The sequence below is a fragment of the Durio zibethinus genome, chromosome 2 (assembly GCF_047325235.1).
Source record: "Durio zibethinus cultivar Kanyao isolate XHJ-2024 chromosome 2, ASM4732523v1, whole genome shotgun sequence".
Taxonomy (NCBI): Eukaryota; Viridiplantae; Streptophyta; class Magnoliopsida; order Malvales; family Malvaceae; genus Durio; species Durio zibethinus.
Window position 1 is genome coordinate 3,970,793 of NC_143163.1, and position 15,847 is coordinate 3,986,639.

Genomic DNA, 15,847 nt, shown 5'->3' on the forward strand with positions numbered 1-15,847 from the left:
CAAAATTGTTTTTTCGATAAAAAAAGGAATTAATTCCGTTAAAAGTAATGTCTGGGTAGTAGCCGACTAAAGTGTGATCATATGCTTATCAAACATACCGTCAATTGAAGGATTAATTGGATGAGGACCACATGTGACAAAAATCAAAGGAGGGGTGGACCAGTTTCTGCATTCAGAATTATGGAAAATAAGCTGACGCTTTAATTTGCAGTCTTCATGCATCGTAGGAATGGGCCGCAGTTTCTGACAGGAATTGGTTGGTAGGCGGCGGAAGCAATGGAGAGTTAAAGTGGTTAGTTGGCGGTGGAGATGGTAAATGCAAATGGAGGACAGGACAGTACTCTTTCTATCTCTAACTCTATTTTAGGTAAAAAAAAAACCCTCTAATTCAATTAAATAAGTGAAAATAAAATCAATTAATCAATTAATTATATTAGATATAATAATTTAATATGATTTGATTTAATGGACTTACATTAACAAATAAAAAAAATTATTAATTATAGAAAACTATAAACATACAATCAAATCAAGTACTCATATTAATACTCATAGATTCTCTTAATTTCTTTCAATTTTATAAAATATTTTCAACTTAAATAAATATATAACTATATGCACCCTTTTAATATAAATAAATATATATCCATATACACTCACCCATTATAACTATGTAGACTTTTTCACTTTCTTCTAGTCCACTTATAAATATTTAAATATAGATATTCATAAGATGTAAATCTTCAGTAATCTTATGAGTTGTCTATTCCACAAAACTTCATAATTCTTTTACATGTTTTTTTCATATATAATTCTATAGAGACTTCACATATTTATAAGCATATAAACTTGTCTATTAAGAATCTTTTTTTTTTTAGAATTCTTCTTCTGCAAGTCAAACTTATTTATTGAAAATTTTTTTCTTTTAGAATTCTTTTTCTGCAAGTATTTTTATCCATAAGATAATATCTTATTAATTTCAAATAAATATTTTATGAGATTTAAATCATTATTCTTTAACAAATATCTTTTTCCCTTTTTGGATTGACTTATATTGCTTTTTTCGCTAAAAAATGCGTACGCGTTGCATAAAAGCCTGATATTGATATATGTATATATATATATATATGTATATAATATGCATAAAAGATCGAATATGAGTACGAAACTAATACACTTTAAGAAATTACAATCTCAATGTTTACAATATTTTCTTTTATCTTCAAACTATGTGACCTCCTAGAAAAAAGATGGGGTTCCATTTTGGGTCATTACTAATCATGGCAACTTGGCAAAGTGGATATATGGAAACCTCTCATTTACAGCTAAATGCAAGCGGCTTTGATTGTGACTTATTGAAGAGCAAGGCTACACCTATATAATGTGCCCTAACTGAGGATATGTTCGTCTAAGCAACTTAAGTTTTATAGCTCTCTAAAAGCATGATGGCAGTGTCTGGCTATCTCGGATGCATGATCTTGGGAATTGTTTTTATTCGTTTTCTCTATCGCTTCATTGACAACAATGGTCTTCCTCGAAACTGGCCATTTGTTGGGATGATTCCAACATTACTTCTCAACTTGCATAGGCCTCATGACAAAGTTGCCGAAGTCCTGAAAAGAAGCAATGTCACCTTTCTTTATACGGGAATTTGGCTTACTAACACAAGTTTCCTGGCCACCTCCGATCCTGAGAATGTGCGTTATATATTAAACACAAACAATTCAGTTTATTTGAAGGGTTCCGAATGGTTGGAGCAGTTTGATATATTCGGAGAAGCACTTTTCAATTCCGATGGTGAGGCATGGAAACGTCATAGGAAAGTTTTTCATGCTTTCTTGAATCACCAATAATTCCGCCAATCCCTTTCCAAGGTTCTTCAGGAACGAATAGAGCAAGGGCTTGTTAAAGTGCTAGAGTATGTTTCTAAACGTGAGCTAGTGGTGGACTTGCAAGATTTGTTTGTAAGGCATGCATTTGATATTGGTTACATAATGGCAACTGGCTGTAACCCTGGCGTACTCTCCATTGAATTCCCAGAAAATCGATTCCACAAAGCCACAAGTGATACTCTGGAGGCAGTGTTTTACAGATATGTCATGCCTGACAGCCGCTGGAAGTTGCAGAGTTGGCTTCAGATTGGGAAAGAGAAGAGACGAAGCGATGCTTGGAAGGCTTTTGACGATCTTTTGGCAGAATATATATCGACCCAACGCGACAAATAGTCCAACAAAGCAATGGCATCAAATGGAGATGAAGACAATATTGATTTCGATTTTTTAAAGTGTTACTTGACAGGACATGAGGTGACAGGCCCGATAACACCAAGGGACAGTCTTATAAGGGACAACATTATACATTTTTTGTTCGCCAGTGACGATACTTACAGTTTAACTGACTTGGTTCTTCTATCTCCTCTCCAAGAATCCCTTGGTTGAAAATAAGATCAGAGAAGAAGTGAAGAGAAACTTATCACTGAAACAAGTAGGTGGATTGCAAATACCATCGTGCTTCAAAGAGTTGAGCAAACTAACAGATCTCCATGCAGCATTTTGTGAAAAACTAAGACTATGTCCATCTATTCCTTTCGAATTCCGGACATGTACTGAACCAGACATGCTTCCGAGTGGGCATCGCGTCCTTAAAAATACGAGAATCATAATAGCAAAACATGTTAGAAAATTTAAGAAAAATAAAAATAATATGAAAAAAGAAAATATGGCTTTGAGGTATGAAGAACACTATCTTAGAAGTAATTATACCTATAGGATACAACAAAACCTTAAAAACTCTCTAAATAAAAAATAGTGAAATTGGTTAGATAGAAAAATCTATTTATAACAAATGAACAGTCACCAATCAAGCTAATTTAAAAAGTCATAATATTCTGTATAGTCATATTTTTTTATTTAAATAAATTTTATTTAAACAATCATATTTTCTCTATTCAAAACATGTTTATTCAAAATTGATAATATTTCAAAATAAATAAATAATAAAAAATTAAAATATTTAAAAATTAAATTAATTTGCCAAACAAGTGCCTTAAGTGCCTATTTTTTTATTTTTAAAATTATCTGACCCATTAGAAAAAGTCCTAGCAAGCCTAAATAACTTGGTCCACTCCAACACTTAACTTAATTATTTAATTAACATAAATAATCTCTTTTAAACCATATATAAATGATGTTTCTACTTAATGTGGGATACACCACATTCTCAACTACCAATAATCCCCTACTAGTTTGGAATGTGGTGCTTAATCTTTAACTTTTCATACAAATAAATATTACGAATACAAAAATATATTTTTTGATTTAAACCTTCAATTAGCATATATACATTAGAATTCTAACAAAATTGATGGTGTTCATAAATACCTCAACTCTTAGTATTAAAATTGAAGATATAACATACATATACTTATTTAATATTATGTTAGAGGTTTATAACCGCTTTAGTACTATTATGGCCATATGCTTATCCTTATTCATAAACATTTACAAGAAAGTTTTCAATTTTCTTATTGAAGCGGCACCACTTCTATGTTTATATAGGTGGAGTTTCTTGTTTATGTCTCCATTGCTATAGACATTAAATTGTAAACTCCATTAAGAATTCAATCTCATCCTTCATTTACGCAATAGCTTACAATAGTATTCTCAATATTTAGAATGGGTTGACTAGTATTTATAGACACATAACAATAACTTATTATTACCTATTAAACTTTATAATTAAAGGTTACTAATTCAAAGTTAGGTTCTCATTATTGGTGTCTAAAAGGAATTTTAAACCCATTCCACTTGTTGCACTTTTTACCAAATTTTTAGGTAGCACATTCGTAAGAGGATCTACTAAGTTGTTAGTAGATTTAACTTATATTATGGTAATTACCCTATTTTTTTTTATCAATTCTCTTATATAAGCATGTTTTAGACTGATATGTCTATATTTTTCATTATAAATTTCATTGTAAGCTCTAGATTGTATATACCCTATTTGGTCCGAGCTTGAACCAATTGAGCCTAGTTCAATGGGTCTAGGTTATTAGGTCTAATTAGCTATTTTTTTTTCATTCATTTTTTATTATTATTTTGGTTGTTATCTTTTGTTAATTATTTATTATTTGATTTATCTTTGATATTTTTCATTTTTTTTTGCTTGATTTATCTTTCTGTTAAGTGTTCAATGAAATAAAACAAAAAAAATGGTTAAAAAAAATTCTACTATGAATTGGGGATGGTACATTCATAGAAGGATTTAATTTGTATAAGATAAATAAAATGTTTTTTGATCCTGTCAGAGGATGAGTTATAGCTAATCAGGAATTCTTTTAATTTTTTTTATTATAAATATGCACTGATTAAATAGAGAGAAAAAGCACATAAAAACACAAATCACAGATTAGAAACAAAAAAAAGTAGAAAGTAATTAAAAAAAAATTTTCAGAGTTTTTTTTGGGTTAAAAAAAGGGATTTTTTGGAAAAATCTAGAAAATTCTCATATTCAAACTAAAATTTTTAGTTTTATGTGAATTTTTCAATACCAGTTGAATTTTTTGATAGGTTTTCTAGAATTTTGTAAAAGATTCTAGTGACATTTTTTAGAACCCAACGAAGATTCAATTGGAGTTCATCCGATTCTAGAGAAAGAGAAAGAAAAAAAAAAGGGAAGAGAGAGAAAGAAAAGGAGAAATATTAGAAAAAAGATCAAGTTTAGACTTTTATATTGCTCCAAAAACAACGTTGTTTTGGCGTTAAGAAAATCATTAAGATCCTCATATTTTTGTTTGAGCGACCCAACCCGAGCGCAACCTACTCTGTCGATCAGCGTCCCAAACTAAATCCTTTAGCCGAGTCAAGCCAAGTCGATCCTTCGAGTTTAGTCTTCGAGCCTTATTCTGTGCTTGGAGCCGAGCCACCAAAGTTGCCGAATCGAGCTGTTTCCTTATTTTGGTATTTATTTATTTATTAAGTTTTTTTGCATGAATAAATTTTGAGAAAAATTAAAAAAATATATAAAAAGAATAAAATATTTTTTTGAGAATAAATATTAACTATCTAATGATGAAATTTTTAAAAATTTTTAATGGCAAATTTCTATAAAATTTTTAGGTGAGAAATTTTTGTTTAAATTTATCCTAAATAGTGAAATAATTTAGATAAAATTTTAATAACAATAATTAATATTTATTTTTAATAAAAAAACTAAAAAAAATATTTGGTTGAAAATAGTGACAATTATCCAAAGATGAAATTCTTAAAAATTTTAAATGGTAAATTTTTTAAGAAATCTCTAGGTGAAAAATCTCTTTAAATTTGTCCAAATGGTGGAAGAATTTAAATGAAATTTCAAGAAAATAATTGTTATATTATTTTATTTTCAAAGAAAAAAAAGAAGAAAATTTTTAAAAAAATTTCTAAATTGACCCAAATGGTGAAAAATTTAGAAATTAAAAGAAATAAAAAAAATTTCTATATAAGCCCAAATGGTGGAAAATTTAGAAATTTAAAAAAAGAAAATATTTTTAATTTGACCCAAATGGTGGAATAACTAGATGTATTTTCAATAAAAAATAATTAAATCTTTTTTTTTTTTACTATGGAACCTCTTTAAGAAAATAAATGAGATTTTTGAATACTTTTGAAGTGAGAAAATATTTTTAAGAGTTCTACTAGATTGATGAAAAAATTTTATGAATTATTTTTAATATTTAACATAAAAATTTAAGACCATTAGAATCAAGACCTTAGGATAAATTTAAAATAAAATGATACCATCATTTGGATGGGCATGTAGGGGTGCTATAACCTTCTCCATATGTAACCAAACTTCTTAACCCTGTTCTAGTTTGTAAACTCGAATTTATTTTTTTTAAGGACCCTTAGTTAAGCTTAGGAGCTCCTTAAAATGATAGATTCCTTAGTTGACCAATCACACATAGATAAAAAAGATTGGTGGTGACTTCATTTATTAAATCTAACTATAGATTTATATATTTATATGTTATAACATATATATAGTAGCTTTACTATCACAGTATAAGGAAATGGCTATCATTGGTTGTCGCCATAACTCTATATCCATTAATAAATTTTTTAACCACTTAGCTTCCTTGCATGCTGCAACTAAAGCTACAAATTCAGATTCAATAGTTGAATATGAAATGTAAGTTTGTTTCTTAGATGCCCAATTAATTGCACCACTTTCAGGGGTAAACATCCATCATGAAGTGGATTTATTATCACTTATACTAGTGAACCAACTTGTATCTGAATATCTTTCTAAAATAGCTGGATATCCAGAATAAAATAAGCCAAAATTTTTAGTTCTTTTAAGATAACCTAGAACTCTTCCTATAACTTTTCAATGACTTATACTAGGCTTACTTGTATATCTTGATAACTTGTAAACAACAAAGCTATATCTGGCCTAGTACAATACGAAGCATACGTAACATTTCCAATAGTACTAGTATATTCAAGTTGTGCAATTGTATAACCTTGATTTTCTGTTAGTTTTATATTTTATCATATGAAGTATTGGCTTCTTTTATATTAAGATACTTAAACTTATTAAGTAGTTTCTCAATATAATGACTTTGATTAAGTATGAAACTCTTATTATATCCCTTAATTTTAATTCCCAAAATGGTATCAACCTCATTCAAATCTTTTATTTTGAAATTAGAAATTAGATACATTTTGGTTTCATTTATGCCTATCATAATAGTACTAAAAATTAGCATATCATCTATATAGAGACATATTATAATTCTATATTCTTTAGTAAATTTTAAGTAAATACATTTATCTGCTCCATTATGTTTAAAATCATTGGCTACTATGATTGAATCAATTTTTTTATGCTATTGTTTAGGAGCTTGCTTTAGCCCATAAAGTGACTTAATTAATTTACAAACTTTATTCTCATTACTTGAAAGAATAAAACCTTTTGGTTGTTCCATGTATACTTTTTTCTTTAAGTCACCATTTAAAAAGACTGTGTTAACATCCATTTGATGCACATGTAATTTATAAGCCAAAGCTATAAAACTCTAATGGATGTTATTCTAGCTACTAGAGCATATGTATCAAAATAATCTATGCCTTCTTTTTATTTAAAACCTTTTGCAACTAATCTTGGTTTAAAGGTTTGTACAGAACCATCTGTATTATATTTTTTTCTAAACGCCCATTTACATCCTATAAGTTTAGAACTTGGAGGTAAATATACCAAGACCCATGTATTATTGGACATAATTGAGTCTATTTCATCATTAATAGCTTCTTCTAAAAAGTAACATCTCTTGAAGTCATAGCTTCAGTAAATGTTTTAAGGTCTTCATCTACATTTAGTAGAATTGATGTTTTATTAAGCACTTTGGTTTTATTTCCTTCTACTAGGAATACTATAAAATCTGAAGAAACAAAATCGAAAGGCAAAAGAATTTTTTTTCTAGTTTTTTTACTCCTTCTAAGTTTAACAGAATTATTATGTTCTTTTCTTTTATTTTTAATCATAAGAATCATTTCAACTTGTTTTTCCATTTCAGTATCATATATAAACTTATTTTCAAAAAATTCTACATGAATAGATTCGACAATAACATTAATATTTAAATAAAAAAGTCTATATACTTTTGAATTCTGTGCATAACCAACAAAAATACTTTTAATACCTCTAGGTAATAGTTTTGATTTATGAGAATTATGTATTTTATAAAATACAATGCACCCCCACACTTTAAAATAATCTAAATTTGATTTTCTGCCATGATTTCAAAGTTCATATAGTGTATTCAAGAATTTCTTTGAAAGAATTCTATTATGTATATGGCATGCTATTAAAGTGCTTCTCCCTAAAGATTTAGAGGTAATTTAGCATTTAACAACATACTATTTACCATATCAACTAAGGTTCTATTTTTCTTTTTCGCTAAACCATTCTGTTGAGGTGCAACAAGGGTGTCTTTTAATGAATAATTCCATTATTTTCACAAAAAAGAGAAAATGAATCTAAAAAATATTCACCACCCCTATCAATTCGAAAAATTTTGATTTTCTTCTCCTTTTGACTTTTAACAACTAATTTATATTCTTTGAATTTATCAAAAGCTTCATCTTTTGTTCTTATTAGATACACAAAAGTATAATGAGAATTATTATCTATAAATGTTATAAAATATCTTTTTCCCTCTCTTGTTAATAAACCATTTAACTCACAAATATAAAAATGTATGAGTTCTAACAATTTTGTATTTCTTTCAGCTTTAAGAAGAGGTTTCTTGGTCATTTTTGCTTTGACACATATTTCACATTTAATGTCATGATTTTTTTGGTATGTTATATAACCATGCTTAGTCATATGATTCATATATTTGATAATTTAAATGTCCTAATCTAGCATGCCATAAAAAAGAAGAGTGTTTAACAATATAAGTAGAAACATTATTTATTTCATCAATACTTAGGTTAAACATACCATCATTGGAATATCTTTTTCCAATAAATACACTATTTTTAGACACTATAACTTTATTAGACTCTAGTACAATCTTAAAGCCTTTCTTACACAATAGATTTACAGATACAAGGTTCTTTTTAATCTTAAGATCATGACAAACATTAAGTAAAGTTAATTTTTGTCCTAAGGTGAATTTTAATTCAACCATTCTTTTTCCAATCACTTTGGCAAGAACATGATTTCCTATAAGGATGTTTTCTGGTCTTTTGCATTTTTCATAAATCTTCAACTGCTCTTTGTTGTTGCAAACATGAATTATTGCATCAAAATCTAGCCACCAATTAGATGACTTATTTGCAATAGCCATATGAACTTCAATGATCATTTCGATCTGTATGTCAGTCACTATAGCAACAAATTCATTAATTTCTTACTCAACCAAATATGTTTTTTTTCAAAACTAGAACCAATCTTAATTCTAGCTTTTTTAAATTTATAATATTTAATCAAATGTCCTTTCTTTCCACAATGGAAACACATTTTATTCTTATTAAATTTGGATTTCTTAAATTTATTCTTCTTGACTTTAAAATTATTTTGAAATTTACCAAAAAACTTGTAAGTTTTTCTAAAATTTTGTCCACTCACATGGTTCGCATTGGAACTTCTAAGAAAGAGTGCATCTCTTGCATGATTTTTTACTTCAATCTGTATGTGAGTTTGAAATTCTTTAATAGTGAAAGTATTTATTGAATGTAAAACTTTTTTCCTATATCCATTCCAATAAGGAGGAAGTTTGACAAAATAGCTCCAACTTAAACTGAATTAGGAACCTTAATTTCTAGCTCACTTAACTTAGAAACTAGAATTTGCAACTCGTGCACTTGGTCCATGAGTGGTTTGTCATTAGTTATTAAAAATTCAAAGTATTTCAAAGTCAGAAACTTATCAATACCCTTTTTTTTTCATTCATATATTTGTGTTCAAGAGCAGTACATATATCTTTTGGCGTTTTCATATTTCTCTATAGGTTACATCGATGATCAAATAATGAATTCAAAATATAACATCGACAAACTAGTTCATCTTCTTTACATTTGCTTTTTATTACTTTAACAACATTAAGAGTTGGTTTTAAAATTGGTTCCAAATTTGGATCAAATACATAAAAGATTTCAATGTAGTTAACAGAAAAATCATTTTGTCTTCCATCTAGTGTAGTTTGATCCATTAAAATGATTAAGTTTAATTACATTTTAATTTTAAAAATGAACCTTCATGCTTGATTCCAAATCTATAGCAGCAGTAGGGACAACAATAGATGTAGTATCCATAATTATTTTTAAATTGTTAGAAAATTTAAAAAAAATAAAAAAAATAAAAAAATATGAAAGAAGAAAATATGGTTTTGAAGCGTGACGAACAGTATTTTAAAGACAATTATGCTTATATGTTACAACAAAGGTTTAAAATATCTCTAAATTAGAAGTAGTGAAATTAATCAGGTAGTAAGACTATTTATTACAAATAAACAGTCACCAATCAAGCCAATTTAAAAAGTCATGACATTCTGTATAGTCATATTTTCTTGTTTAAATAAACTTTATTTAAACAGTCATGTTTTCTTTGTTCAAAACATATTTATTCAGAATTTGTAATATTTTAAAATAAATAAATAAACAAAAAAATTTAAAAAAATTTAAAAATTAAATTTATTTACCAAATAAGCATAAGTGCCCAAGTGCCTATCTTTTAACTTTTATAATTATCTGACCCACTAGAAAAACTCCTAGCATGCCCAAATGACTTGGCAAACTCAAGCACTTAGCTTAACTTTTTAATTAATATAAGTAATTTCTTTTAAACCACATATAAATTATCTTTCGACTCAATGTGGGGTATATCACATTCTAAACTACTAACAAAACATGCAATGGGAATGATTGAAGGTTTATTGGGAGAAGACTACCATGAATTCAAGCTAGAGAGGTGGATCATAAAAGTGGAAGGAAAGATTAAACGAGAGCCACCGTGTAAATTTTGCGCTTTCTTTGCAGGACGAAGGATTTGTCCAAGGAAATATGTCATTTTTTCTAATGAAGGCTACTGCAACAGCAATAAATCAGAATTACAATGTTTATGTAATTGAAGGCCAAAATATTGCTCCAAAAAATAATGTATTTTATTAGATGAAAAAGGGCTTAATGATTAGGATTAAGAACAGATAGAGTTGAGCAATTTGCACGGTTCGTTGGCTTTACATTTTAAGAATTAAAGAGTTTCCACAGACATGGTCAATTCCATCCATGAAATCGATGTAGAAATATAAAATGTTTTCTCATGTATTATGTGCCCCACCCTTTTTTTAAGAATTGTGGTGTTATTTATATCCATATCTATACTTATATTATGTATAAAAATGCTAACTCTAAAATTGAAAATAGTGAACTATACACTTGATAATATATTAAATTAAGGTCAAATTATGCTATTAATTCTTATGCTTATATTGAATTTGAACTTTAATCCTTATACAATAATTTGAAGAAATCAAATCATCATATTAATTTGATTTAATAATGTTGGTTTAATTGATAATAGTGTTAGTTGATCTCCATTAAGTTAGCTGACATAGACGTTAATCATGTTGACCTGATGTTGATTTCATGACGTGGTATTTAGTTTAATTATGTATTGACTTGTTGATGTGGCAATTGAGATTTATAAAATCAGTTGTTAAATAATGCAAATGGTTCCTGTACTCATACAAAATTTAAAATTTAGTCTCTATACTCGTACGAAATTTTAAAATTTAGTCCCTCCAATACAAAAAAATATTTTAAATTTTTAGAAAATTTCTAGCTTTTTAAAACATTAAATTTTAAAAATTGCTACAATATTCTCTCATAAGATTATACCACAATATTAAAAAATCTATTACAATATTAGTCACAATATTCATATATTTTCACTAAATCTATTACAATTTTTTATCACCCTTATGAAATACTATTATTAATTCTATCATTATTTCTTATTACATTCTGTCATAAAATATAAATATGTTACTAATTTTATCACACTTTTCTATTACAATTGTATCATATTGTGGTTATATGAAAAAAAATCTTAAACCAATCTATTTAAAATCTATTATAAATTTGTCAATATATGATACAAATCTATCACTAACTAATTTTAATAAAATTATTATTTTTAGATATTCATAAAGGTGATCCAAAAATCAATCCATGTTTAATGTTGTTAAAAAGAGGAAGAAAATTAAGAAAAGTCCTGAAGAAATCACATTAATTGTTGAGAAAGTAATTACTAAACTTGAGATCGTTGTTGAAAATGATGCACAACTCGATAAAATGGGCCAACTTGCCACCAACAAACTCTAGAAACTGCCTTTTCTTATTGACATTTTGTCTAAGAAAAGTTTTCAAAAATGATTCTTGGATCGTGGGGTTTTGACAATCCTGAAGAATTGGCTCGAACCTTTCCCTGATGAAAGCTTACCAAACACAAATTCGTGACATGGTTTTGAACATCTTGACATATTTTCCACCAAATTTACAACAAAAAGATCAATGAAAACATTTCAAGCAAAATTGTATCGGAAAGATGATTATGTTTTTATCAACATTTGAAGAGGAAACAAGTTCCAAAAAGAAACTTACTAAGGATTTGGTTAATAAATGGAGCTAAATCATATTTAACAAGAGTATGAGGTTCTTTGATTTGAGAAACATTAATAATGTTCATGTTCCCATGAAAAAAATGTTTGTGAACAAACCTACAATCATGGAATATAGAGAGGCTGATTTGGACTTCAATGGTTCAAAGGAGTACAAGCTAAGTTCTCGATCATCTTCTTCAAGCCAATGTGTTGTAAGGTCTAAACCAACTTCATTTGTTTATATAGTAAATCCTCCATCCAACTAACCTAGAGATGGCCAAAGCTTATGTTGATCAACAACAAATGTTAGAAGTCTCTCGACTAAGGATTGCTAAGAGGATAAATCAATTGAAAGCGTAAAAAAAGATGCTAGCTGAAAAGCCTAGTGCTCAGGGTCATTAGATGCTATTAAGCATTTGATGTTATTTGACATTTTTTGCACTTGTTGTAAATTTTTTAGTAGTTATATTAATGAAGTTTAATTTTTGCATCATTGTCTAAAGGTAAAATTATGCAATTAGTGACAGATTTGTACTATATATTTAGAAATTTGTGATAAATTTTTAATAAATTGGTTTAATATTTTTTTTCATATGGCCATAATATGCTAAAATTGTGATAGAAAAGTGTGATAAAATTAGTAATAGATTTATATTTTATGACATAATGTAACAAGAAATAGTGATAGAATTAGTAATAGTATTTTACATGAGTGACAAAAAATTGTGACAGATTAAGTGACAATAGATGAAAATCATGACTAAATATTATGATAGATTTTTCAATATTGAGATAAAATATCATGAGAGAATATTGTAGCAAAAATTTAATGTTTTAAAAAACTAATTTTTTTAAAAAAATTTAAAATATTTTTTGCATGAGAGAGATTAAATTTTAAATTTCATACGAATATAGAAACTAAATTTCAAATTTCATGCAAGTATAATGATTAAATTTTAAATTTTGTAAGAATACATAGACTATTTGTATAATTTACCAATTGATTTTATCAATCTCAATTATCATGTCAACAAATCAATACTATGTCGTTGAAGTCAATGCCACATCAACGTGGTTAATGGCCACGTCAACTAACTTAATTGAGATAAACTAATATTGTTATCAATTAAATCAACATTGTTAAATTAAACTAATATGATAATTTGATTTCTTCAGATTATTGTATAGGGACTAAAGCTCAAATTCAGTATAAGTATAGAAACTAATAGCATAATTTGACCTTAAGTTAACTATTTTTTATTAAATTAAAATATGACTAATTTTTATTTATTGCAACATTAAAGTTTATATTAAAGTAAACTTTACATAATTGATAATTGATAATTATATTTTCTTAATTATACATGTTTTGTTTTGGTTAATTAGAATTATATTGTCAAAATTGAAATTAAAGTATGAACTCTTATTTTATACTGTCATACAAATTAATCACCAGCAAATCCTAATCTATTTGATTTTTTTATTGGAACGATGGCTTTGTGTTTCTGCCGGCTATAAATTTCAAGAAGAAAGGTTTTTTTGCCTAATGAAATTCTATTGATATTTAATTACTTAATTTTTTTGAAATTTTTTTTTTTTTTGAAAATTTTTATCAACAAATATCCACGTGTTGATATTGGCAGATAAAGATCTTGTTCACTAAGGCAGTAGAGATTTTCATTATTTATCAAATAGTGATTAATTCACTTTGAAATTAATATGTTATTGAAATTTGATGATGTTAAATTAAATATGAAAATAAATAAAAAATAATTTAAGTAACTATTAATTTTAAATTTAATTAAACGTGTTAAGAATAATGAAAATTTTTACTATTTTAATATGTTTCATTTATCAGATCTGCCAAGGACATATATCCATGTTGTACCCAAAGTAATTAATGTTATTACATCATATAGGACGTGTATATGATGATATTTTTTTAATCATAATGGTGGCATTAAATGTTAGACTAAATCACTCTCCATTTTAGTTAGATATCCACTCTCCATTTAACCGTTAACTTCGGACATTCTTTTTGGGGGGGGGCCTACGTTTACTATGACAACTTTGTTTTGGTGAAGTAGCATAAGTCGAAAAAAAAATAAGAAAAGAAAGAAAATGGATGAAGGATGCAGAAAGTGTAACTTTTTTTTTAGAAAAAATAGAATAAAACTTAAAAGAAAATAACACATATTTATATAATATATATATAATTATATTTATATATACATACAATAAATTAATTTATATAATTATTTTTTAGAGTTGACATTTAATAAATTTAAATTTTAAAATTTATTTTTAAACTGCAGTTTTGTAAAATATATATATTACACATACCTATGTAGGACTCCCATATGTGCATTATATCATAAATACTCGTTTTAGAAAAAAAAATTGTTTTAACATATTTCATCATTGAATAACAGAAGTCCAAACCTTATCAATTTTTATAAATTTCTTTCACTTAATTAATAGGAAAAATTCACATGATAATAAAAACTGCTAACATTAGATTATTGCCAAGCATGTTATGAAGTTGAAAAACAAGAACTCAAGAAATGTAGAAACAAAAAAAAAAACCGTATAGAAATGTGAATGACTTGACCGAAAATGTCAATATAACCTTCTGCATCACTGTTCAGTTTCCAAAATTTTGCCTACCATTGTTGAAAAAGGTTATTTGGCAGATTCATTCGCACTGCTCCAAATTCTCATTCTCTCTCTTAGTCTCCCCCTATAAGAACCTGTCTACTCATCCCTTCCATTGCCAACAACAGCAACATCCAATTTTTACACTTTCCTTTACTCTTTAAAACTTGATTGACAAAATGGGTTTCACATTTGCTCAAGGACTTGTTCTAGTGCTGGCTGCTGCTTCCATGCTGGGAGTAGGCTTCGCCAACAAGGACTGGGGCTCTGGCTTTAACCACACCGGCGCCTGGGGCTCCTACAATCATACCAATGCCCCCAAAAAAGTCATTGTTGGGGGATCACAGAATTGGCAATTTGGCGTCAACTACACTGATTGGTCACTAAAAAATGCTCCCTTCTACCTCAATGATACTCTAGGTAATTAAGTTAAATCTAAACATTCTTTTTTAAGTCTCAAATTTCTTGATTAATACTCTTGTTTATTTTGGAATGACGGTTGGCAATTTGACAGTGTTCAAATATGATCCACCAAGCAACACCACATTTCCTCACAGTGTCTACTTGCTACCCAACCTGAGGAGCTTCCTGAATTGCGACTTAAGAAAAGCTAAGATGATTGCAAACCCAAGTCAAGGAGGTGGAAATGGGTTTGAGTTTGTCTTGAAGAGGAAGAAACCCTACTACTTTGCTTGTGCTGAACGTAATGGCTTCCATTGCAAGGTTGGCCAGATGAAATTCGCTGTGGTACCGCTGCTCCGTTTGCGCTACTGATGGAAAACCAGGACTTGAAATCCAGGGAAGATGCAGTGCTTGTGCTCCATACCGTTTTTGTTCACAATAATGTATCCAGACTGTTTTCTTTTTCCTGTTTTAGTGTGATTAAAGAACGAACTGAGATGTAATGTTCAATAAAATTAGAAGTTTTAGGTTTTAATCCCTTTCAGTCGGCTCTGGCCATGCATGTTCTTCTATCTAATATGTTGTAATTTCTTTTATGCAGTAGCTTTTGTTAAAAGAAATATGTTTTGGATTTTGCTA

General features: G+C 27.9%; 1 protein-coding gene and 1 pseudogene across 1 annotated transcript; both read left to right on the top strand.

Moving 5' to 3' along the window:
- Window positions 1-1,442: 1,442 nt before the first annotated feature.
- Window positions 1,443-10,697, top strand: LOC111308036 (alkane hydroxylase MAH1-like; annotated as a pseudogene).
- Window positions 10,698-14,914: 4,217 nt separating this feature from the next.
- On the top strand, window positions 14,915-15,847 carry LOC149519897 (uncharacterized). The gene is made up of 2 exons (XM_089742484.1): window positions 14,915-15,226; window positions 15,321-15,847. Exons 1-2 carry the CDS (start codon window positions 14,986-14,988, stop codon window positions 15,578-15,580), a joined length of 501 nt encoding a protein of 166 aa, XP_089598610.1. The 5' UTR covers window positions 14,915-14,985; the 3' UTR covers window positions 15,581-15,847.